A 26,657-nucleotide genomic window follows, 5' to 3' on the forward strand; every position below is an offset into this window, starting at 1 on the left:
TGTTCCCATCATTCCTTGAGCATCTCTACCCATTCCTCTACCATCCATCCAGGTTCAACAAACACGTGACTAAAGACTAGATTTCAGTTGTCTTTAGGTATTTTATTGGGCTTGACCTGACCGAACCATCATTGATTTCATAGTTCATCTATAGACCCCTTGCAGCACTTTGGAATGCAGCTCAGTCTGGGGACAAAACAATATATAGGTTTCCAATTCTCAGGAGATTGAAATTCTTTTGTTTTGTCCCCCAGATCGAGCTGCTTGGACGTCATATGCATACGAGGGGTCTATACCAACATACATTGTAAAATTTAACAAAATAAGCTATCTCCCCCGGTATTCATCGTATAAAATAGACATTAATCAGACAGAGGTTTGATCAAGAAGACAGGACTATGGGAATGGAAAGAATGACGTTTGTTGTTCAAGCTTGGTATGTAGTGGAGGAGACGGACCCTCCTTTTCCCGTCCAGTTTGTGTGGATAAAATGGCCTGGGTTGGACAGCAGCTCGTAGGTATGCGCGCCAAAATAATCTCGCTGAGCCTAAAAGGGAAAAAAATAATATCAGAATTGATAGCTTCAAAAGCACTAGGGCATGGAGTTGAAAGGATTGGGTATGCGGTAAAGAATTTGGTTCATATTACACATATGCAAGCATTGCCATTCATTTTATCGCTACGCGTTTATCAAGACAAAAGTCGAGACACGGTTAATCAGCAATTAATGAGTGAAGAAACTAACTGGAAGTGTTAAACTGACCTGGATAAGATTTGCAGGAAGCTGAGCAGATCTAAAGATGCAAAAGAAAAAAATATGAAATTAACTATTTAAAAGGATTTTCGTGGTCACTTTGGGCACTTTCGTCCACCGTTTTTTGTCCTAAGTGAATGAAGTTTACACGGGTTTATTCGACACAGGCCATAAACTGAAAAACAATATATAGCCAAGATCTTGCAATCAGTTTAAACTTCCGAGACATTTTATTAATTTTCAAATTTGTTGGTCATAGTAACGGTAACCAAGGGGAGAGAACCCTTACCTGTAACCATCGTAGAATGCCAATGCGGTGCTGAATGCTGGTGTTGGGATACCAAGGGTGACAGCGGTTGCTACGGTCTTGCGCCAAGAATCCTATTAACATATTAGGAAAAAATGTAAGGAATAGAATAGAACGAGACTTGTGATTGGATAGAATAACGTTTCTCACTCATGTTACGGCATGTCGTCCCGTGTACTTGCTGTAAGTCAGTACCTTACGTTTCGCACTCATACGATAACCATTCTAATGGGAAGCCATTTCAATGTTACGGCATGTCGTAATGTTACAGCATTTCGTACCACATATATGCTCTGTCAGTATGTTTGCCACTCATACGATAACCATTCTAATGGGAAGCCATTTCAATGTTACGGCATGTCATACCGTGTACGTTGTTCAAGTCAATACCGTATGCTTTCAACTTATACGATAACCATTCTAATGGGAAGCCATTTCAATGTTAGAGCATGTCGTACCGTGTACGTGCCGTAAGTCAGTACCGTACGTTTCCCACTCATACTTGAACCATTCTTAGGGGAAGCCATTTCAATGTAACAGCATCTGATGTTACACCGTAATTTTGTTATACCTGACAGTTTTGAATGGCTGCTTTGAAGAAGTCGTCGAGGAGCAGGTTCTGTAGGTCGTGGTTTTTCTGAAAAGCTTCTTTAATATTACCAAGAAATACACTGAAAAAAATGTTAAAATATATCATAAACAATGGTCGATATCTTGAAATCTTGGGGGCGAGTGCTTTATGGATGCATGCAGCACAGGCGAGTAAAGAAGTTCCATTTCGGATATTTGATTTTTATTAAACAAATGCGTGCAGTTATAAAGCAAGTGGGACGCATGCGCACTCCGCTACTTCTCTCGTGTTAAGCGCGCGCTTTATAACAATACACGCGTGACTACAGGATAAAAAAATCACGTTGACCTAAAAACAGATGCTAACGTATATTCATAATCACTACGAATACTTAATACATACCTTCTTATGATACAACCACCCCTCCACATCAGAGCAATTCCTCCATAATTGAGATTCCAACCAAAGACTTTGGCTGCTTCTCTCATCAGCATGAACCCCTGGGCATAGGATACGATCTTGGAAGCGTATAAAGCCTGGAACGAGTAGAAGCGTACGTAATAAGAACTCCCTTGAGCAGCAAAGAGACATTTTGTATGATACATTATAAAATAATTCAGATAGTACGCGTGCTGTGATTGGCCGAGAACCGTGTTTGTATTTCACAAACACGGTTGTGACGCGCGTCGACACCGGCGGGAAAATTTGAGTTTTGTTTGGAAGTTGTACTTGTACACAAATAGTCATAACTCCAGTACAATTAGAAGAATATGGCTAATTTTCCATAAATTTCCATGTATTTTATTTGTTAAAGAAAATGATTTATGGGTTCTCCGGTTTTTAGTCCTCCGTAAAATTTAACATGTGAGTGTCGTATGTTGTAAATGTAGAATGTAGTGGTAGTGCGAGTGGAGTTAACCTCACGGAAGAGCCTCGCAGGGGGAGTGATGGTCGTAGAATATGGTGAATCGATCAATGGATGAAAGGGTGGAAGGAAGTAAGGAAGTTGAAGAAAGGGAGGAGCTGGGAAGAGTCGAAAGGAAAAAAAGGAACTCAAGGAAGTTCAAGTAAAGTCGCGGGAAAATAGTAGATTTGGTAAAAGTTAGTTAATTCGTTTGCTTTTTACCTTTCTGATGTGTTCAATGAATTCTTTTTTATCCCCAGTGTATTTACAAGACGAAGGACCCTTCAGGTGTTTACTGGCTTCAACCCTCTCATCCTTGAGGGATGACAAACAACGAGCAAAGACAGATTCACCTGGTTTGATTTAAAAACAACTATTTAGTAGTGCTGCATAAGTGTTTCCTCTAACCTTTGGGGTCTCTAGTTTCATGAGTGTTTTCCTTGTTTGATCTCACACATGTAAGGTTTGTTTTCCTAGACTTGGTGTCATATGTGAGTAGTTTTGCTGATTCCCTCCTGTGTCACCTGCCCCCACTTCCCTCACCCCAAAGCCCTAAACAGAGGGCCCCTCTACAGGCTATTTTCTGTGCTTTGAGGGTTTTTTCTTAGGGTTCTCTGATTTTTCCTCCCTTCACAAAAACAACTTATAAATAATTTCTAATTTGTTTTACTGGCACGTGGTAGCTGTGGTTCATAACTTCAATGGTACCCCCCTCCCCTTGTGAGGCTGGAGCATTGTGCTATGTATGAAATTGGAATGAACTTGGAACTCCCCTTTGTGAAGCCAATCGACTTTTTTCTTCCTAACAGTCATTTTCCCCTCCTTACCAATCAGAGTTACAGGAATGCCATACTCTAAAGAGGAAATAGCTGTCCACTTTCCTGTCCCTTTCTGAAACAAAATGAATGAAAAATTAGAGATTAGGTGTCTTATTTGGTTTTTGTTGCATAGATAGATAGATAGATTAGTGTAAATTGAGCCAGACTTGTTATAAATACATTCAATCATAGATGCAATCTATTGCTTTTTATAATTTGCTTTGCCCCAAAACAAAGCTAGAAATGATATATATGCTCAAGGGGTTTAAAAAAGTCACATTAACCTGGCTAAGAGTAGTAAAGAGTAGCTTAGAGTTTGTGCTGTAGTTGAGTTCAAAAATTTCAAACTGGTTTTAAAGTTTTTTATAAAACCAATTCCTCATTTTGAGCCCGACACATCCTTTTTACTAATCATTTCTTATGATAATAATATATAAATAATATAAAAATAATATATAAACAAACCTGGCCTGCAGAATCTCTTATCTTTTCGACCAATGGACTACCATCAGCATCTTTGTAGGCAAGAATATTTTTTGTGATTTCTATCAGAAAAGAGTCCAATTCTCCTTTGTTCCATTCATCAAACACCTGAGGGGAAAATAAGTTTTAATTATTTTAGTATTAAATTCATCCTTTTTTATACCATAAAATACCAGTTATAAAAGCCCCAAATTATACACCCACTATCTACTAACACAAAATAAATATACAACCAGTTATATAAGAAAGCACGGGTGGCATAGTGGTGAGAGCGCTCACCTCTCACCAATGCGATCTGGGTTCAAGTCCCGACAAGCTCGGGGTTGTATGTGAGTAGAGTTGTTTGTTGGTTCTCTCCTGTGTTTTGAGTGTTTTCCGGGTTCTCCGGCGTTCCTCCCTCCGCAAAAATCAACTCCTAAATTCCAATTGGAATGACAGTGGATGAAAAGCCACTCTGTGGAAATGCCACTGCTAAATCCTATTTATTTATTTTATTTTTATTTTTTTTATTAAGCTTCTCATTATTTTTGATACAACCATTGATAACATTCATTTGATGACACATAAAAAAACATGATAAAAGTGATAATTAATATAGATAGATACCTGACTCATTTCATCTGAGGTCAAACCAAGTCCATCCTTCATCAGATGGTAAGCCTCGCAACAAAGCTACAAGGACACAAAAAGACAGCAACTTTTAGCCAAGGAACCAAGTTAACTTTTAAGTAACTGTCTGAGCTCAGGCGTTTGCCTGCTTATTCTGAAAGCCCTACATGAGTATGAAAAAAAAGTATAATGTAATACCTGCATATCTCCGTATTCTATTCCATTGTGAACCATCTTGACAAAATGACCTGAACCATCTCCACCAACCTTAACAATTATTGAATATTATTGGTAATTAGCAGGTTGATAGGGTAGAAAAAAAGACATTGCCACCACCTCACTCACCCAGTCACAGCATGGATCGTTGCCTGCTTTTGCAGCAATGGATTGAAATATGGGTTTAATATGATGCCTGTGCAAAGATAGATATTAGTAAGCTATACTGTATGTAACAATACTTTGGGATTACCTGGGGTAACATGATTCATTCTGCTTAATTCCTCTGTTGCATTACAGTGTTTGACAATTAGTCTGAACATAATACTTGTGGTACAGTGGTATACTTGCTGGTCTATATTCCCTCTCAATGAGCTGGTATGTGGGGATAGTGGTACTCTTCAGGTCTAGAACCCTTCTCTAGGACCTCAATGTATGGGAGAGAAGAGAAGGTGGAAGGGTCCTTTGATGAAGCAGGTCAGCACACACTCTCGGCTCATATCTAAATCGTTACATCATCCTTGAATCTAACAAGAATAACCCCTCCTAAAACTCAAAGCACACACCCCCTGAAAACATGCGTGTCGATAATGATTTTTTATGCCATTGATTGATACATACCATGCCTTTTCAGAACCACCTGGCATGAGAGACGGTCCATATCTGGCTCCTTCTTCACCTCCACTAACACCACTCCCAACAAACAGCAAACCCTTCTCCTCTAAGAATTTGCAACGCCTCTGTGGATTTGCAAAAAACGTCCTTAAAACCTTGAAAGAATGCTGTAGTTATCAATCCCAGTAAAGGTGGCGGGGAAAGTGGAGATTTAGGAAGTTAAGTTCTGTGGAAGCAGCAGTAAGGGGGACTCGCGGTCACCATTCGGAATACGCCGGGGATTACCTGCCCCCACGTAACGGCGGCCCCCTCGGGAATTATTCGAGCCAACTCTACGGACTTTTAGGCAAATATCCGATTTGTCCACCTTACCCGTACCAAACCCGTAGGCAGTAAGGGGGACTCGCGGTCACCATTCGGAATCGCCCGGGAATTACCCGTGTTTATACACTAGCGTCCCCCGCGGGAATTACCCGTGTCTCGTTATTTGTTGCTGCTATGTTGGGAATATTTGTCTTATATATGCATGAATGTAAAAAGTTCACCAATGACTTCTGTATAATTTGCCTAAGATCCAAAGTTAACATACCCAAGCCCAAGGGTTTCTGGTGTTGTGGTAAGAAAATGCAAATAGAAGACGACACGTCAGCACAGTGTTACGAGTGTGGTAAGAATATTCGCAATGCCGTACCAAATGCTACCAGAGAGCAATATTACGCCAATGGAGGTCGTAAGAAAACACCTTATAAGAGAATAAAATACTTTAGGGACTGGATGAGTCATATCCAAGGTTATCGACCGGCATATTTAGACGATGAAGTAAAGAAGAAAATCATAGACCATTTAGAAGAGCCAACCCCACAAAGTCTACGGAAAACGCTGAAAAAATTAAAACTAGGGAAATATTACAAAGCTATTCCCTATCTTTTGTCTGAAATTACCGGTGAGTCTATTCCCGAGGTTTCTGATATGAGCAGAGCCGAGTGGATGTTTTGTCGGCTGGATAAGGATATTCCTTATTATCCTGACGTAATTTACGAAATATTTTACAAAATAGACCCCAACCACCCCCTGTTAGGATGGATTCCGAGAAAATAAAAATGCAAAATTGGCGTTGCCAGAAACCCCACTGGGGAATACATCGCGCAGAACACCAAGCTATCCCCAATGGGGTTTTTTGCATTTTGGGCTTACGGGGCTTATTTCATCCCGCGCCAGAGGCCCTCTAGTACACATATATCTTTCTTACGACCCACCAGAGGGTGAACTCCGGACAGCGTCCCGAGACACCCCCTGACTTTTCCAATCGCGAAACCCCCCATCGCGGGGTTGAATCGCACTTTCTACCCCTCCCCCCACGGTTGCTGTGAGTGTGGGGAGGCTTTTTTTTCACTCACAGCAACCGGTCCAAATGCGTCTACAGCGAGGCTTGAACTCGGGACTTTAGGCCTCCCCAGCTCCAAAGTCCCACGATCACAAGCGAACGCCAGACACATCTGGACGCTTATGTATGTGAAAAATATTATATTTAATCTGCATAATTTCTAGACTGACGTTCGATATGTAAATAGAATCCCGTCACGCTCTTTTCGAAGCAGATGTTTACTGAGCAAGCTTTCTTTGAAGCTCTTCTTTCGCTTCTTGGTAGATCTTTTTGCGAGATTCCTCGGAAAGATCCCTTACGACTGTTTTTTTATTCCTTATGTCCGTCTTTAGTTTCTCGTATTTGTCTTCTTCGGCCAGAATAAGCGAGAATTCTACGTCGTCTATCTTTCTGTCACGCAAAGCCTTTGAGACAAGGTCGGTAATAGTATTTACTTTAGCCCTAGATAGAGCTATTGTCGTGTCATGCTTGGATATTTTCGTGGATAGCTTTTTCATAATACCCGTAGCAACAGCAGAAATAATACCACAGGCTGCCCCAACGCCGGCCAAAGGAACTCCAACGATTATTCCCGGCCCAGTAAGCGAAGTAGCAACGCCGGAGCCCGTTAACACAACAGATATGGATCCTGAAGTTATCGCAATCTTATGTAGCGTACTCCGGGCTCTGACGTATTTCTTCCTAACTTTTTCGTAGTGTTTTGTCTGCCCTTCCAAGTAAGCCAAGATTAAATTTGCTTTGTTGAGCCTAAAATTCTCCGCGTTTAGTTCGTTAGGTGTAGTATAGGGAACATCTGGGTACAACTGAGGTGCTGATGGTATAACATCCATCATATATACTAATGTACGACGCTTTTGGGAATGATATTGAGGAGCAGCCACATCACGACAACCGGGATTACTGGAATTGGAGAGCATTTAGGAAGATGTTTCCATGCAGACCCTAGTAAGTTCGAAAGAAGGACCGATGGGATTTATTACCAAGGCTCCAGAATGTACAGCAATGCGGACTTGAGTCCTAAGCCTAAGATTTTGCCACCTGCAAAGCCTAACTTTCCTGCGAATTTGTTGTCAACAACGGAGGATTACCCATTTTACGACAATAAAGGCGGATCAAGCAAATTTGCTGAAATGGTGACTAACTTGGAAATTGACGTAGGTTCTGGAATGTTTAAGACGAAAGTTAGTGACATCTTTAGATTCACTAAGGTAAAGTTTACTTCTAAAAAGATGGTCGATAAATGGTTATCAGTAGGAGAAATGGGGCATTGGCCAATGCAATTGAACTTTGCTGTTTGGGCTGCAACCAAGGGGTGTGGGATAGCGGCCGACATGTTTAACATTTCGTTCTTGAGATTTCACGTAGCGTTTACGATGCGTAGGATATTGAAGGAGTTGGGTGTGCCACTACCAGGAGAAACGGCGTTTAGTGAATTGAGTAATGCGTATGATAAGACGGCATTTGAGCGCTTGAAGAACGAGTTTAAGCTTAAGGATCAAAGCTTTCGTTATAAGGACACCGGTAGGGAAGGTATGGGAGTGGGTTACTACATTTGGGATGGTAAGCTTACGGAGGTATCGAAGAGAAACATACCGTATTTTAAGTTTGCCGACGATGGAGGTTCATCGTCTAAGAATAACCTACTTTATTACGTACAAAATAAAGACGATTGTTGGGCGCCATTCTTTGCCGCAAAGGGCATTGGTTTGAAGAACCTTGCTAGGATTAACCGCAGCATAGAAGCATTCGTCTACTGAACCCTGGGAGCGCAGGTAAATACCCGCAGCCCCATTGTTGGTGCCCAGGGCGCCTCAGAGGAAACGCAACAAGAATTCCTAGCCCTGTTTGAGTCCGCAATAATAGAGAACGACATATCTAAATCGGTGCAGAGATATCAACTTGCGGTGCAGCAATCTAAAGTGCGGTTAGATTACGCTTTGTCGCCTGGTTGTTGGTTAATGCCAAGTAATTTGGTCATCAACACTAATTCCGTTGTGGGTTATAACAACAAACTTCAACGGGCTACTAAGGATATGAAGTTTGGGGTGAATGACGTGAACTCTGACATGACCAAGGGCATTCCTCACTTCGTAGAGAAACCAAAAAAGGAACACGCAGAAAAACCCGAACCAAAGAAGAAGCCTCAAAAGAAGGTTATGCCAACCATACCCGAGGAATATGACCATAACCTACTAAAAGCCGGCCTAGCAGCTGCAAGCATTGGTCTAAGTTATTATATATGGCGATGAACAACCCTTACGTAGCTGGAGTAGATTGTGTCTATACGACTTACACAGGTGAGAAAAAATACACCCAGGCATCTTGGGTTGATGTCACGGGCATGTCCGTGAATTTGAACTATTCAGGAAAGAAGTTAATCCTTTGTAGTATTTGCATTGGCACAAGCAGCCATGCCAACGTCGGCTTTAGGTTCCTGGATGAGAATGGCGTACTGCAGCCTATGAGAAATAAGACAAACAACAGGGAGCCTGCGCATTTCTCCGTAGAGCCCAACCCAGCCAGCGCCGAAAATCTATCGGTTTGGACTTTCCACATGGTGGCCGATTGCCATGGGAAGGTAAAGCTGCAGATAAGAGTAGACGATACGGGAAAGGTTACGGTAAATAGCATAGAAAATCAAAGGGATACTATTTATAATCATAAGACCATTAGCACTCTTACGGTGATTAGTCTTTAAATATATGAACCCACACGCGAAGGAAGATTGGTTTCTACATTTTTTGGAGGAGAAGGACTACTTAGAACAGCATTGGCATGACACCGGGCTGTGGGTGAAGGTTGGGGGCCTGGGATTGATCATGTGTACCATTTGCGTTTCGACGGGGTATTCGTGTAATGTCGGGTTTAGGATCGTTGATGAGGATAACCACCCATTACTACCCTACAGAAAAAAAGATAATAATAGGAACCCAGCTCATTTCTCGTCGGAGCCCCCACCGTTAAGCACAGAAGACTTAACGCCGGTAACTTTTCACATGATAGCCAATTGTCAATATGCGAAGCTTCAGGTTCTTCCCAACGACGTTGCCTACCTTCGGATAAATGCCGCCCCGTCAAAAGATCCTCCAACGAATGCTGTTTGGAATCATAAGCCCATTAGCACCATGAGTGTGCTGCCGCTAGTTCCGCATTATCAAGGCGGCGCGAATACTATCTTTACTTATCCCCAGTCGAGGACGCCTCGGATGCCCGACGACGATAAGCCACCAGTAATACACAAGGATAAGATCAACCCTTCATCTTCTTCAGGAGTACCACTCCAATAGCTACGACTAATATCCAAATGTTATTCCCCACAAACTTTAGCAGTTCTCCGCCGGCCCTAAGTGCCAAGGAAATAACCGAACCCAGCAGCCCAGGAAGACCGGCTGCCATCTTTTTTCCCAAGTCCTTCAGCCCATTGCCTAATTTCTTTACGCCCGCGCCTGTAGCCTTAAGCGCGGACAAGATCACGCCTACTACGCTCGAAATAGCGACCGCAAATGCCAGCGGAAGACCATACTTCAAAAGGGCTCTTTTTACCTTTTCCTTGGTGGTAAGTCCCAATTCTCTTTCCAGGTTGTCCTTTTGCGCTTGTAATTCCGCGACTCTTTCCTGAAGGGCTTCTAATTCCCTTTGTGCTGCCTCCCTTTCCTCTTCGGGACGAGTTTGGTCATTGATTATTTCCTGCTGCCGCTCTATTTGTCCCTCCAGGTCTTCAATAGCCTGATCTCTTTGCCGGATTTGTTCTTCCTTAGTGTTAATTTCGGCAACCAACTGCCGCCGTTCCTCTAAAGAGCCAGCTATGGTGGTACGTAAGTTCTTAGCTTCTTCCTTGCTTATGTCTAGGTCTTGCAGGGCAAGTTCGAAGGCCTTTTGGGCTTGGTCCCTATCGCGTAGGGCTTTGTCTGTTTGTTCTCTCATTTCTATTATTCTTTGGTTTTTATCGTTAAGTTCTCTCTTTTGAGCATCGAGGAGTAGTCGGTTTTGTCGCATGTATTCTGCCTCCCTTTCCTCCATTGTTTCCTTTAGTCCTTCGACTTCCCTTATCGCTTCGATGCCTTTTTGTTGCCGCTGCATTAGGGTCTTGAACTTTTCAAAGGCTTCGCTGGTGTTTTCATCGTTTTCTCTTAGTCTTTCCACCAAATTAGGTCTTCCTAATGCGTTTTTGATTTCTTTTGGGAGATTACTGGTGAGCCTGTCGGAGTCTCTCCTTTGGTAGAGATTATACCACTTATCCCTTCCTTGATACTGGATTTGAATTTGCCCCTTATCTCCGGTTTGGAAATTAAGGCGGGTCAAGTCCACATTTGGAAATTTCTCCCTTACGTCGTCTAAAAGCCCCCTTAGCATTTCAGTTCTTAGGTCCGTGGAATCCAAGTTTTGCAATTCCAAATATTCTGGAATAGGTCGCCCTGGGTTCCTTGATTGCCACTTATCCTCTAAGGAACGCCAGGCCTCGCGGGCCCTGCTGCCATATTTGCGTCTTAGCTTGTCAAAAAGGCCCCGCCCGTCAACGTTGTCATCAGGAAGTAAAGACTCGTATTCTTCGTCGTTAATGTCTACTTGGCCTTCTTCGGTAAGGGGGTCAAAATCCGTTCCTTCTACTTCCATTATACATGATAAGCTCAAAGTTAAATCCCAACGTATTACCTAAGCAGGTTGGCGGGCTGAAAGCGGAACGCACCTTTCACCGGGTCACATTCACACCTTCTAGCGCAAAGCCAGGGGAAACGCTGTACGTAGGCGTGCCCCGCCTAACAGATAACCTAGTGTTGGTTCCTGGCACCCTGGCGCTAAGGTTTGACCTAGCAATACAACCAAACACTGCGGACGTGCGTTACGTCGTCAATAACGTGGGTAGAAACCTCGTTTCCAAAATACGCGTAAAGTTCGCCGGGGAATCCTTGCTGGACTTAAACAGGTATGATTTGTATACCACGTACAAAGACTTATGGTTGACTGCATTTGACCGCGCGCAAAGCATAGAGCAGGGAATCGCCAGTGATGCCATACGCAAGGTAAGGAGCGCAGCCTCTGGCGCCTCAGGAGAAGACGAAATAAAGACGGCTTATGGTACTAAATATGTCGTTCCATTAGATTTCGAAGTTATCACGAACCACGGTGCATACTACCCAAGGCAGCTAAGCGAACTGCAGTTCGAAGTAACCCTAGCAGACACTACAAACATCCTGCAGGGAAAGGACGTAAGTTCCTCAGCCGTCCACCCATACTCCGTTACTAACTTAGAGCTGCAGTACGAAACGGTATACAGCGAAGATTTAGCACGTAGCGCCGGTACGGAATACAGCGCCGGGAAGGCTTTCCTTTACGATCACGTCGTGATGTACAAGACGTTCAGCTTTACAAACAACGTCGAAGAGGTCATCAACCAAAGCATTAACCTTCCCAGGCGCAGCCTCACAGGGATAATGTTGCTGTTCGCAAAGACATACACGGCAGGATTGCGTGACTCTGAGGCGTTCTTTAATCCTAACATCACTAACGTAGGCATTAGCATTAACGGAGTGCCTAATAAGGTTTACTCACAAGGGATAAAGCCCGAGGACATGTACCGGGAAGTCGCGCGTAAGTTTGGCGACCAAATTGGCCCAAAGGACTTCTTTAAGGATAAGTATGCGCTGTGGATCGACATGCGCACAACGAACGACGAAGACCTACATGGTCAGGGTTTACGCCTGGTAAATACCCAGGACGGCATTACGTTGGAGATCAAGAGCACCAAACATGCCAGCGACACTACTAAGATAAACGCGTACATTTTCGTAGTCTCAGACGCGCAGCTAAGCGTGGAAATGAATCAGCTAAAAAGCGTTGCCTATTAAAATATTCCTTACGTATAATATGCTTCGCGTATTTCAAAACAACGAAACCAAACTGCAATGCATAGTGCAAGGCGACAAACTGTACTTCAGGGGAAAGGAGGTGGCTTTGGCGTTGGGCTATGAGCGCCCTAGAGATGCAATTAGAGCACACGTATCTGAGAAATACCAGAAAAGATGGGTTGATCTACAAGGGGCTTCAAATCGCCGCTCCCCTACTACGCAACCACATTCCGTGTTTATATCCGAACCTGGTTTGTACGAACTGATATTTAGCTCTAAGCTACCCAAAGCTGTAGAGTTTCGTGATTGGGTCTTTGAGGAAGTCCTACCCGCGCTGCGTAAGACGGGTAAATATGCAATAGACAAGCGCTTCGACGGTCCAAACAAGTTGGTATTCAAAATAGAAAATGAATTCGACCTGCATAAAAAGGTAGTAGACTACATCCGCAGGTTTTACCCCCAAATGCTCGTGACCCCTGGTCTAGGCGAACTGCAGGACGGCGACAGTAAACGCATAAAGTGCTGGCAGAAAGGATATCAACGGGGGCAACTCGACCTGCTTATCCTGAATGCGCACACCCATTACCGTGGCTTCTGCATCGAGCTGAAGACTCCAAAAGGCAACGGGGTATTATCCGAGGATCAACGCCGCCTCTTACAGAGGTATGAAGAAAACGGTTATAAGGTAATGATTAGCAGCGACTACGATGTCATTTGCAGGGAGATCACGGAGTATGCACAAGGAATTCGCCTGCCATGTAGGTGGTGCTGCAAGCGCTTTAAAAGCGCGCAGACTCTGGCAACGCATTTGAGAATATTCCATAGGTATAATGGACAAGGATAAATTTAACGAGTTAAAGTTCATACAAACGCACTGGAGGGATTTAACCGTGGGGGAGATTTACGAGATAAAGAATTACGTGGTCTTCGAAGACATCGACCGCCTGCGTTTGGTCTTAAAGAATAAAAAAAGAACATACACCCTTTGGGCGCCTGATAGGATAAGGTACGCTATTGAAGGGCAGGACGTTACCCATGTTATGAGTCATGGTAAAAAGGATGGCAGGTGGGTATTTGATGTAGTCAAGTATGAGCCCGAGAGTCCTCTGCATTCGTAAGGACGTCTAATAGGGTCCGCTGCGCTTTAGGATCCGCGGAGCACCAATGCCCCACAAAGGATTCTTCAAGGAATGCACTGCCACAATGAAGGCAGGTGTATTTTTTACGCGGTTTAGGTTTGGGTGTCGCAATGCAATCTGCAGGTGGTTCGCACGTAATACAGTCCATATATTGAAAGGGCGATCAGGAATCCTCCCAGAAATGCCACGAAGTAGGCCAGCATATACTTAGGGCTCTGCAGGGCGCTTTAAAAGGGGTCCTTATTTTTCTTGTTGTTTTGTTGAGGTATTGTTGATCCCTAACAAACAACAAGAAAAATAAAGTCGTATCTTGAGACTCTTTGCGCAAGTCGTACTTTACTACCTTTCTGCAGACCTTCTTCTAAAGGGGTCCTTATTTTTATTGTTGATTTGTTGAGGTATTGTTGATCCCTAACAAACAACAATAAAAATAAGATCAGGATTTGAGACTCTTTGCGCAAACCCTGCTTTACTATTAAAGGCCCCAAGAAATGCTATTGCGTATCATATATTTCAAAGAGTGTCTCAGAATGTTGACAATAAGGTTAAATCTTTGTTAAGGATGCCTGGAAACTATTTCAAAGAGTGTCTCAGAATGTTGACAATAAGGTTAAATCTTTGTTAAGACAGTTGAAGATATGTTCCTCTTCTCTAACACAACCACAACGATCGCACTCCTGCCTCCAATACTCCCTTTTAGTCCACGGAACGCCTTCGGCGCGTTCAAAAGAGGGGAAAGTACGGACTATCTTCTTATGGTAATCTATGCGATTCCTTAAGTAATCCTCTTTATGCGGGCAGCGACACATCAAATCCGCACATTGGTAGCAATCCACGCCTTCCAAGTCGTAAGCGCGGGAGAGAAATCGATAATTCACTTCATGCGTTCTCCGGTGCGTCTGTAAACGTTGACGACTACTAAGTATCTTATTACAGAAACTACACTGTCTGGTTCGATTACAGACGCCCCTTTTCAGATGCTGCTGCATTTCGAAGGGGTCGTGGAATTCCTTATTACAGTCCTTACAAAGCCCACAAATGCGTTTATCCTGATGTTGTTGCATCTTTTGAACGGTGCTGAATTCCTTACCGCAATCCTTACAAGCGCGGCTAAGGGGTTTCTTTGTACAAACGCCGCGACGAACGTGGTATTGAAGTCTTTGTTTGGTGCTGAACACCTTCTTACACAACAAGCAGTCCATATATACTTAACAGTATCTTAGCCTCCATTTAACATCCTTAACAAAGATTTAACCTTATTGTCAACATTCTGAGACACTTTTTAAATAGTTTCCACATATACTTAACAAAGATTTAACCTTATTGTCAACATTCTGAGGCATTTTTTGGAATAGCTTATGGGCGACTTAACAAAGATTTAACCTTATTGTTAACATTCTAAGACACTTTTTAAATAGTTTCCAGGCATCCTTAACAAAGATTTAACCTAAACGTCAACATTCTACAGGGGATATCGCATGAAGTCCTTAACGGACTCCTTAGCCCACGTTGCCATAGTTATCAGCGCACCAAACCTTTCCGCGCGCTTCAGACCGCACATTTCATCGTACAATTCCTGCACGCGCTCTTTTAACCGGTCTATCTCCTCCCTTTGCATTTCTATGGTGTCTTTTTTATCCTTTGCGTCGGCGGCAATCCTTCTTACTGCTTCTACTGGCTCCATCTATATATGAACCCAGATCACATGCCTTGTAACGCTCTGATAGTAGGACCCACCGGCTGCGGAAAGACCCAATTCGTCGTGGAGCAGCTATTAGGACCCTTTAGATACCGCTTCGACTACATCGTGCTGCTTTGCCCCACCTACGTGAATAACCGCACCTGGACGGGCATAGGAGTGAAAGATGACGACTTCTTCGTAGATATCTTAGACCCTAACGAGTTATCCAGCCATCTTAAGTTCTGGCATAAGCAATTCCCTAAGGATACGCAGACTTTACTCATACTGGACGACATCGCCTGTGGGGATGACGTAAAAAGACGCACTTCCGAGCTCGTTAAACTCGCCTTCAGGGGTAGGCATGACAATATCAGCGTTTGGTTGCTTTCCCAGCAGCTTACCAGTGTCTCTAAACCCTTCAGGGAAAACATAGGCTCTCTCATAGTATTTTATACGCCCAGTAAGTCTGATCTGGAAACCATCTTAAGCGACTACGGCAGGGAGATATCCAAGGAACAGTTACACGAATACATGCGGCACCTAAAAACGCACCAACATTCCAAGATGATCTTCTCTTTGAGGTTTCCGTATTCCATTAACATATATGGACATTGAGCAGCTCTTAGATGAAGTCCCCACACAGTTAGATGAAAGTAACCTTAAGGAACAACTCAACATCCTTGTGTCATCTGGGAAGTGTAAAGAAATGATAGGCAAGGAACTTACCCATGAGCAGGTTAATAAGTTGTCAAAAGAGGAAGTTAAGAAGTTCCATAAGAGGTACGAGGCCGCCCTTGCAAGTAAGACCACGGACGCCGTAGCAGACTCCGCCATCCGACTTGCCACCAAACTCCTTGGACTTGCGCTGCCCATAGACGACGTGGAGCAACTACGGAAGGACATAAGCGAGAACTATGTCATCGCCCAAGAACTTAAGATAACCTGTGGGTGGTTGTCGTTGAAGTGTGATAAGTTAATGGCAGTCGCCTCTGCGGCACTTCACGTAGCTCAGCATGTCGACTTGAAGGAGGTACTGGTGTCTTGGAAGGACTTCAAGAAGGACAGAGAAGTCGAAAAGGTCTTCCAGGCGGCACTTGCTGAGGTACCTGATCAAGTCGCCTCAAGTACTTAGTCAAGTCGTCCTTAAGTACTTAGTCAGGTCGCGCCCAGGTTATTTCCAAGTCGTCTTTAAGTACTTAGTCAAGTACTTATTAAGTCCTTCAAGTCCTTAGATATAAATGAGTGAACCAGAGTCGAAGGTAGAGCAGCCCCAAGAGGAGCAAAAGATTACCAAGGCTAAATCCCCAGGCAGAGTTGCCGCGGGAAAGAAGCTCGCGGAGATGAATAGGAAGAACAAAGCCAAAAAAGAAGAAAAGGTGGAGGAAAAAGAAGAGGAATCCTTCATTAATCCTGGGTACGTCATTGGCGCGTTAGGAGTTGCTATAGCAGCAGGCAGCCTTTACTTACAATGGCGGGCAACGAAAAAGGTAGAACCACCAACATATCACGCGCCCGTGCAAGCACCTGTGGAGCCGGCTGTTAGAAAAAGTAAGATCCCTGAAATGGAGTAATAACCTTCTCGCTTTGTAATATAATGTCAACCGCGTTATTGAAAACTGTTGAAGAAGCAGCTATTATTACTTCCATCGTTGCGGGTATTGGTTGGGTAGGTAAGAAGGTGCTCAAAGAAGACTTTACTGAAGACCCAAGCAAGAGCTTCGCTAATTTTGCTAAGATGACCGCTGCCGTAGGCGGGGCTATCATGGTAAAGGATTACCTACGGAAGGAAAAGTACCTGCCTACGGTGTAATATATATGGCTAGTTTAATCGCAGGTGGAGTTATTGCAGCTTTAGCATTCACTGGAGCTAATTATGGTGGTCAGTATTTGGATAGATTAGTCAGAGGCGACAAAAGCGGAGATTTAGCCGCCGAAAGAAAGAGGCACGACTTAGCGCTGGAGAAATATCAGCGAGACGTGGCGGCTTGGAATGAAAAAAGACAAGCTTACAGGGATTGGTTGGACAAGAACTACCAAGACAAGATGCAGGCGGATAAGAACTTCGAAAACACAGACTACGCCTTTAAGCTCTATGCGCAAGCACACCCCGCGGCATCGACGGGGTTGAAAAGGCCCCAGTTTAAGAATTACTACCAGCCTTCTAAGAAACAAATAGACAATGAATTGGTCTTTGTAGGAGTCGCAGGGCTGGCGGGAGGCGTGGCTTTGGCGTATCTAATATAATGATCGTCTTTTTGGAAAGCGACAAGAATAACTTTACCACTTATCTGAATCCCCCCATTAAAGCCCATAAAGTTCGGTTGGTTAGTTGCTCTTTGTACAATTCTTGGTATAATTTAGTCGATGCCTTGGTCACTGAGCATAAAGGCGGCGGCAATTATCAAGGCGTAATGCTGCCCGATGGACATTACACGCCAATCACCCTTGCTAAGGAATTAGCAAAACACGGTTATACGCTCACCACAGGATTGCCGCACGAAATGACCCTCAAACATAATATGCCAAACTATTCAGTAACTTTTGGAAAGTCTGACCCATTGGGGTCATTATTATGTGCCTCAGGCAAGACAATTACCGACGCGGCCATACCCGTGAAATGGAAAGTCGCATCCTCTTACGAAGTCTATTGCGACTTGGTCCATAGTTACAACAATGGAGAAAAGTCTTCTCTTATGTCCAAGTTTCTGCCCAAAGGTAATCCATTTGACCCAGTGGAATACACTCCCATTTCTTTAAGCTATGATTTGTCTAATTTGGTAGAAAGCATAAACATCACCATCAAAGTGGACGGAAAGACGGTGGATTTTAACGGACGTAAGATCAATCTCGTCCTGGAATTCATATAATGGGCCGCGTAGAGGACAAACTCAAAAGGATTTACTATGGGCCCGAAGGTTATTGGAAAGGAGCGTCAGCTATCAAGAAACTCGCGACCGCGGCCAGGGTATCAGAAGAAACGGCTAAGAACTGGCTAAGAAAACAAACCATCTGGCAGGTTTATCTTCCCGTGCCGAAGTACATTCCCAGGCCCAGCTTTACCGTAAATACCCCCAATGAAGTTCATCAGGCGGATTTGCTTTTCTTGCCGCACGACAAGGTGAGAAAAAAGACCTATAGGTACGCTCTGACCGTAGTTGATATCGCAAGCAGATACAAGGACGCCGAACCCATAACCAGCAAGGATTCTGGAGAAGTCGCAGAAGCCCTAGGTAGGATTTATAAGCGCGTCTTGAAATGGCCTAAGCTGCTGCAAGTGGATGCGGGGACGGAGTTCATGGGCGTGGTTACTAAGACCCTGAAAGACCACGACACTAAGATTAGGAGAGCCGAAGCTGAGTACCACAGGGGTCAGAGCATCGTTGAAAGATTCAATAAGACCCTGGCCGAGCGTCTCTTTGGATACCAGTATTGGAAAGAGCTGGAAGATCCCTCCAAACGCAACAGGGAATGGACTCAGAGGCTCCCCCAGGTCGTCGCGGCTTTGAACAACGAGGCGGCCAGGGCTACGGGAATAAAACCCAGGGATGCCATAAAAAAGAAACACGTGGAACACAAGTCCTACGTCAGAAGTTCGAGGGCGGTCGGACTGAAGGAAAAAAAGCTCCCCAGCGACATAGTGGTCCGATACCTCTATCAGCCGGGGGAACTCGAAGGTGGCAGTAAGAGAGCAACGGATCCTAACTGGTCTTTGGAAACGTATGAGATTTCAAAGTCCGTCACCAAGGAAGGGCAACCCGTGTTGTATTACCTAAATGGCCCAAGTCGTGGATTCGTCATGGAAGAGCTGCTCATAGTCCCCAAAGACTCAGAGTAGTGCTGCTCCACGCGCCCGATTACACTCTAGGCATGTCAGTCTTACGTTGCCTCTACAATGCCCGCGTTTGTTATTTATACGATCCACGGAGAACTGCTGATCGTCATTTGGGTCAAACCTCCATAGTAGAGGTATGTTACATTTGGCACAGCGTGCCCCTTTCTTATAGACGTCGTCCACGCATAAGTCGAACGTCATATTTTTTTCTTCGTCGTGTCTTTTGTAGCGAAGGAGTTTCTTGGCAATGTTCTCCTTTGCTATGTTTTCTGGGGTGCGGTCGTAACGCAGTTGCGGCCCCCATGCTCTTTTTAACTGTTTGGCATACTCCACACGGCTTACGGCGGTGTAGATAAGGTTGCTCCAACACAGCCGCTGGTCTATGATCCATAAGGTTTCTTTTATGGTAAGCCCCTGCGCACTATGGACTGTCATGCAATAGCCCAAGCGCCAGTCTGGATGGGAGGTTATTTTTTCCACCTTTTCTATGGGTACCCAGGCTTTATCATGCGTTACTGCGTTCTGCAGTTGGATGTCGGTACCAGGTACCCAGACGTCTCTTTTTTGCATGCGGGTGTCGTGGGGTTTGTAAGAAACGGGCACCAAATGCGTAGGGAAGCGCTCTCGGTGTATATTGAGTAAGTCTTTCTGTATGCGAGACTGTGCCGCGCGCTTACTACTTAGCACCAGATCCTTAGGGTGCCAGGCGTATAGAAAGTCCTCGTATTTCTTCGCTCGTACGCGTTTGCGCAGTGTTTTGCATTGCTCGGCGTCACTGAGCCCCCTTAATTCCGCTTTCAGGTTCCTTACTTGATCCTTGCTGCGGTAATCTGTGTTAATTTCCTCCGCATGGTCTACGAAATCTTTCAGCCATTCGTGGGGCATCTCTCCGGCTATTGGAGGAGGCTGGCATGGATCTCCGGCGAATATTACTTGGCACTTTCCACGGAGGAATTCTACGAATTCTTTGAGGATTTCTAAAGGAACGGTGCAAATCTCATCCCAAAGTATCACCGGAGGTATGTCATGGATGGCTTCTGGTACCCACTTTTGGCCATTCCAACGGAAGAAGCTGTGGTACGTTTGAGCGTCGTGGCCCATTTCGCAGAGTTCTCTTTCCAAACGATGTGTTGGCGTTAGCACCTTTATCTTAGGAAAGAGTTCTAACACGCGCGTAGTTTTACCGCTGCCGCCGGTACCATAGAGGTAAGAGAAGCGTTGGTAGGAAATAGGGTCCGCAACTGAAGGTAGAGGCTCTTTGGTAGGCGTAATGGAACCGCGGGTGTGTTCTCCGTGATATTCTACACGTGCCCTCCAAGACCTTATCTCCTCATCTTTGACGCGCCATTGGCCACTTTCTGCAAGTTCATCGGCAGTGTAGAATTCCTTCATCTTTTCCAACACGTGCGGTTTCACGTATAAGGAATCCGTGGCTACGCGGGGGATATCTTCTTTGTCAAATCTTAACAGCATCGCTAATAGGTTAATGTGCGCATATGCGAGCATGCTGGCACGCAGATGGTAATACTGCGGTCGATGGTCCTGGTAATAACACAGCGCATTCCATTCGTGTAGTTTATCGTCGACAAGGTAGTCCCATTTCTCTACAGACACCATCGTTCCTTTGTCATGCGCACGTTTTATGAGGAAGCTTAACTCGCCGGCGTCCGTTATTAGGCGTCGCTGCATATGTTTTTCACCCTCCTTAGCGCCCTGCGTGAATTTACCTATGACCACACGCGCTGTGGGGTTATGCTCCGGTAACCATTGCGTGAAGGCGCTGTGACAAAGTATGGCTTCATGCGCTGTGTATTTTAAAAGTTTGCGCTCTTCAAAGAACTTCAATAGGGGCACCGGTATCCATTCTTTCTCCTGCAGGTGCTTCCCATACCACGCATAGATTATGGGGTGCAGACCCGCTGCTAATTTCCAGGTGGTCAACCGTACAAACCCCGTTGCTGGGGCGTCGTAGTGACCATCCAACGCAACACGAAAGAATTGCGAGTCTGGATGCCCGTATCTATCATAATATTCCTTACAATCCCCCAGGCCTTTGAAGCTTGCGGGGTAACAGTGTTTCATATCCAGCGACACGTATTCGTCTTCATCGTATTCCATGTTCCACAGACCGCCGTGGCCGTGTTCTACGCAAGCTTTAGCTATGTCTTTGAACTCCTCCGGCGTGGATTTCCAACCGTTTCTTTTCTTTGCGGCTAAGAAGTCCAAACTGCGACTGCTAAGCACTTCGTCGGAGAAGTCTTCTCCTAAAGTCTCACAGGCGCTTTGAATGCGCAGCTGTTCCACTTCAGGACGATACAAAGTACCATCTTGGGTCATAAATTGACTTCCCTCCGCATCCATTAACCAAATAGAATTCTCGTGCATTAGTTCTGCAAGCGGCGACTCCTTGTAAACGCGCGTCTCCTTCTTCTTTGGGAACCTTAACTCCCTCCACGCATGTGCGTTATGCTGGTAAATTACGATAGGCGCACCCCGGCCCCCATACTTGTGCGTCCCGGAGTAAATGAAGCCGTCGGTGATGTCTTTCACGTGTATGCGCCTTTCTAAAGCAACCTCTAACTTCTTGATGTTTTCAATGGTGGCTCCTGCCCTACGAGTAGCATGCTCCCATTTCCTGATGGCTTCTCTTCTCTTCAACGTAAGCTTACCTCCCCTAGAGGAATCCTCGAAGAACTCTCTAACTAACTTACCCACGCAGTTACCCGGATGCCGCATTGGTTTGAGCTTCTTAACGTCCGGGTTCTTAATTTCATACGCACCGTAAATAACCACGGTGACCGGGTAAGCAACTTCGTAGAACAACATGTCGATGCCCACCAGCGCCCCAGGACGCGTGTCCTTGTTTAAAACGAACAGGTCCTTCCTGCCAGACGCCCGTATTGGATTCCTGCCCTTTTCTATTATCCACTCGCCGTCTAAATACTTTATAAACGTCAACTCCAGGCGGTAATTACCTTCGGGCATTAAGTCAATTATCCTTTCTGCTCTTTCCTCGCTCATCGTCTCATCTGTATCTCCCTCCATAAACGTTGTGAAGGCAAAGTCGGCGTCTAAGCGGTCCAGCACCTGAGTTCGCAGTCGGCGCACAGTCTTGTTACTAATGCTTTTGATGGTGTCCATCTATATCTAAGGAATATTTTATCCTCCGTTTGCGACACAAATATTTTAACCTTCGCAAACATAGCAGCAGTAAGGAAATCTTCGCGCAACATATAACGGGACACGGGTAATTCCCGCGGGGGACGCTAGTGCATAAACACGGGTAATTCCCGGGCAATTCCGAATGGTGATCGCGATTCCCCCTTACTGCTGCTTGTGGATGCGTGTTGCATTTTGATAATGATAGACATTACTGTATGCAGCCAGACTAGGATTTTAAGCAATTAAATTGAAGTTAGGAAGTTTACCTTTTCAGCAATTCGTAATCTAAAAATTCGAAAACCAACCAACTAGTTCCAAGCTAAGCACTGCACCCTGTGACCCCCCACAGTATTACCATTAAAGGCATTAGTATATTTAATATACTACTGCATGAAATGGTATTACTGTAGGAGGAAAACGTCTTCAGCAATCTGCTATTCTGGTTGAGTCTCTTTGGATCGATATTATTATATATTGATATATTGATATATGTGGATATCCGTGTGATTTCCTGCCATTTCCAAGCCGTGAATAAAAACCATATCAGTGAAGTGATATGATACATCACTTCATGGTAAACTGGAAACTGGAAATTTTGTCCTTTTATCTACAGTACCTTAAATGTGTAATAAACAATTATCACATGTTAAGAGCTTGATATCTTTTTTATCCACTTGTTTTCCATAATTACGATATCACTCGCTCGCGGACTCCCTCGTTTGTGATATGATATGCAAACTCAGGAATACCAAGCTCTTAACATGTGATAATCTCTATCTCTCTACCAGTAACTTATCATGAAAAAATAAGACAAGGATTCAAAAGCAGAAATTCTTACTATAGAATCCTTGTATTCTGAGTTTCCTCCATCAATAATGATATCACCAGGTACAAGAAGAGGTACCTTCGAATGAAGAATAATAAAATGTTAAATGAGAATAAAAATGAATGGGATTTCAATGGGAAGGTGGATGATCATTATATAAGCAAATTGTGAGAAAAAGTAAAATGGCCAAGAGAGGACTTATACTGTAGTGTACAACACTGTAGTCTTCAATCACAATGATGCTGATGGAGACGTGATTATAATAATGATGATGGTGATAATTATGTTGATGATGGTGATATGGTTGTTGTTGATGATGATGACGGTGGTGGTGATGATGATAGTGATTATGATTATGATTCATGATGCTGATATTGAATACATATAATTACAGTGTTCTTACCAGGCCACGCCATTGCGGGAATCGCGCATAAAAAACAGAAATGGAGCACAAATTTCAACTCTATACACCCCCAAGGGCACATGAATTATCCAAAGAATACTTCCTGGTAATTTTAATAGATTTAGAGTACTTTTGAAATAGTAAGTCGCATTATATTGTCAATAAACAAGATGAAAGTCCACATGAAACGACACGAATCGAACATAGCCGCCATCTTGTATTTAACTCGCCAAGAGGTCTGGGACTAGTCTATGTTCACTGACCTTGTTTGTTGGAGGCTCAAGTATGGCTGCCCAGCGCAAGTTTATTGTACTATCATTACTAATAAAAAAACTGTCTTACATTGCTTTAGATTTGCAACAGAGTTACTGGCAAAAAACATTATTCTTTGTTTTAAGATTTGGGAAATGGCCCATCCAGTTTTCTAAATGGCCCCTAAATTTTGGATTGGTGGGCCCTTTGACCCCCTGAAAGAAATTTCTGGTCCGAACACTGTGTATACATACCAGATTTTCAATAAAATTATCGACAGCACTACCAGCCTTCACAAGCAACATCACTCTTCTTGGCTTTTTCAGTTTTGAGACCATCTCTTGCAAGGAATGAGCTCCAATCACTTTTGTTCCTGCCATAAAAATAAAATAATGATAAAAAATCAAAAAAAAAAAAAAATCATTTACACAGCAAGCCATAAGAAATGATAATGAGAAGCATTGACAGCAAGATGAGAGAGCGCTCGCCTTTCAGCTATATGAACCATGCAATTCAGCTTCGAGTTCTGCCATGCTCAGTGTCATATGTGAGTAAATTTAGTTGTTGGTTGTCTTAAACTGAGCTTTGAGGATTTTTCCCAGGTTATCCACTTTTCCTCCCTTCACGAAAATCAATGTCTAATTAACAAATAGACATCAGGTTTTTTATGTGTCTGTCCTCTTATTGATGATAAAAACAACCAATCAGCGCGCGAGAAACTTGTAAGTCATTGTAAAAATTATTATTGGAATTAAGTGGATGACAAGCCACTCTGTGGAAATGCCACTGTTTTTCTTGTTTCATTTTATTAGTCATTCGATCTGTTTGCCAGCTGTCATTAATTTAATGCCTTTAGGAAGCGAAAATGTAAAATATTAAAAATAACAAGGGGATTATCAAAACTTATTGCAAGATTCCTGAGATACTTTACATCAAGCATGTGGCTTCAATTTTCTTTTTTCCATACCTTTTGCTTCATTTGCAAGAAATCTGTCAACTTTTTCAACTGTTCTGTTGTATGCACAAACCTATCAAAACCACAAAAAATACATAACAATATAAAATATATAAAATATATAGAAGATTAAACTAACATGTATGCTGTCTTATATCTTTGCGATTGTGGCTTCTACTCTTCTAACCATGTCAAATCACAGGCAAGCTCGTAATTGGGCTGCCTGTGGTCAAATAAAAACATTTCTAATGTGTAGTCCCAGAAATCATCCATACCCACCACACAGAGAAATTTGGAATTTCCGAAGAGTAGGGGGGTCAGAGAAAGAACAAAAATTACAGAGTTTGTATGGAAGAAAATTAGAATTTCTGGGGGTAGGGGGGTGTCTTAAAAAAATTCCTCCGTGAGGGGGGTATGGATAATTTTTGGAACTACACAATAAGCTAAAAACCTAAATGAAAAAAGTGTCCTTGTTTTATGAGTCCTGGGGCACATAAAAGCCATCAGTAACTCCATGCAGCTGTGTGTATGCTAGAAAACCTGTGGCTTTCCACCAACTAGAACATATTTAGTGATATAATTAAAGATTACCATTGTACAATATTCATCCAGGATGTCTATTGTTTTTTGATATTACCACAAACTAATAATTATATGCATGGCTTTATGATTGGCTCACTTTCGAAAGAAATTTTGATTAAAAAATGTTTGAAACAAATACACTGTACAAATAATAAAAAAACTAAAAATATATTACAACAAAATTAAAACTACTTACGATAAAACCATGGTCGTTCATGTTTAAAATCAGGTTTTGGCCCTGTAAAGAAAAAGCAATCCTCCTTAAATCTTTTGTCAGAAGAGCTTACTATAAGAGAGACTTGAAGATTTATAAGGGTCGCCATTTCATGTAACAGATGATTAGCGAAGAAAGGGCGATGAAGGTCAAAGAACCGACTTAAATCGATCATACTCCGTTGAACGTCATTGAAATGGTTTCTAATCTTACTTACCATCACAGCAAGCCCAATCAAAGCGATATCTGCTCTGCAAGAACCAGAAAATGAAGAAAAATGTTAGTATACAATGGCTGACATGTCAGACTATGGAACCAGGAAAAATGCACAGTCGTATTCTACAAGATTAACAAGATAGTTGGGCAAAAAAATAAAGTACGAAGATCTAATAGCTTATTAATAAACGATTTTCAGGGCATGCTAATCGTATAGGATGTTAGAGATGTCTAAAATAAGAGATTTGACTTACTGTCCTTCAGCCATCTTGCCTTCTTTACTTAGCCTTGCAAACTCATTAATATTCAAATCACTTCCGGTTGAACCCTGGGAGTGTTACCACAGGGTACCCATAATAAGTAAATCGTGGAAAACGCTTCAGCACTGAGCCCAGTGTTTGTATAGGTGTAATTGTTTGTATAGTTGACTGCCGGATACGGAGTATTCTATTAAGATGCTATTAAGAGAAATTGTATGTTATTTGGATGTGACTGGAATGGATTGGTTGTGACTGAAATGGATTGCAAGTGACTGGGAGTCAGTCAGTGGATCTTGAATCACAAAAAAAAAGGTTTTGAATTTTCACCTTTTGAAAGGCCACGAATAATCGTAATGTGTAGCAAAAACATGCTCAACTTCTAAAACTTGTTTTTCTTCTTCTTAATGCCCAAATTTTGAGTGTTTTTTAATTTTGGAAAATTTGGAACCGTACATAGATGGAATGGACTGGACTTTAGTTGGCTGGATCGTACGGAACGTAAAGTGTTTCTTACGTCGAATTTGCAGCTTTTATCCTATGATTTTAATTTAACTATAAATAACTAGTGATTCTATTACGAAATTATGCACACACACACACACACACAAAAAAAATGCAGCAAGACTCT

At 43.2% G+C, this 26,657-nt stretch overlaps 1 protein-coding gene across 1 annotated transcript; it reads right to left on the reverse strand.

The window, feature by feature from the left end:
* Positions 1–81: 81 nt before the first annotated feature.
* LOC116298045 (6-phosphogluconate dehydrogenase, decarboxylating) lies at positions 82–26,093 on the reverse strand. The gene is made up of 18 exons (XM_089029328.1): positions 26,024–26,093; positions 25,771–25,804; positions 25,536–25,577; positions 24,770–24,830; positions 24,057–24,175; positions 23,160–23,225; positions 5,284–5,402; positions 4,792–4,858; positions 4,645–4,713; positions 4,444–4,509; positions 3,820–3,945; positions 3,364–3,427; positions 2,759–2,889; positions 2,035–2,168; positions 1,633–1,732; positions 1,044–1,135; positions 764–794; positions 82–547 (listed from the first exon to the last, which is right to left on the reverse strand). Exons 1-18 carry the CDS (start codon positions 26,035–26,037, stop codon positions 428–430), a joined length of 1,455 nt encoding a protein of 484 aa, XP_088885454.1. The 5' UTR covers positions 26,038–26,093; the 3' UTR covers positions 82–427.
* Between the last annotated feature and the right edge of the window lie 564 nt (positions 26,094–26,657).

Source organism: Actinia tenebrosa, unplaced genomic scaffold (assembly GCF_029948245.1).
Source record: "Actinia tenebrosa isolate PJP-AT-01 unplaced genomic scaffold, QUT_ActTen_1.0 PGA_scaffold14__42_contigs__length_11649687, whole genome shotgun sequence".
Lineage (NCBI taxonomy): Eukaryota > Metazoa > Cnidaria > Anthozoa > Actiniaria > Actiniidae > Actinia > Actinia tenebrosa.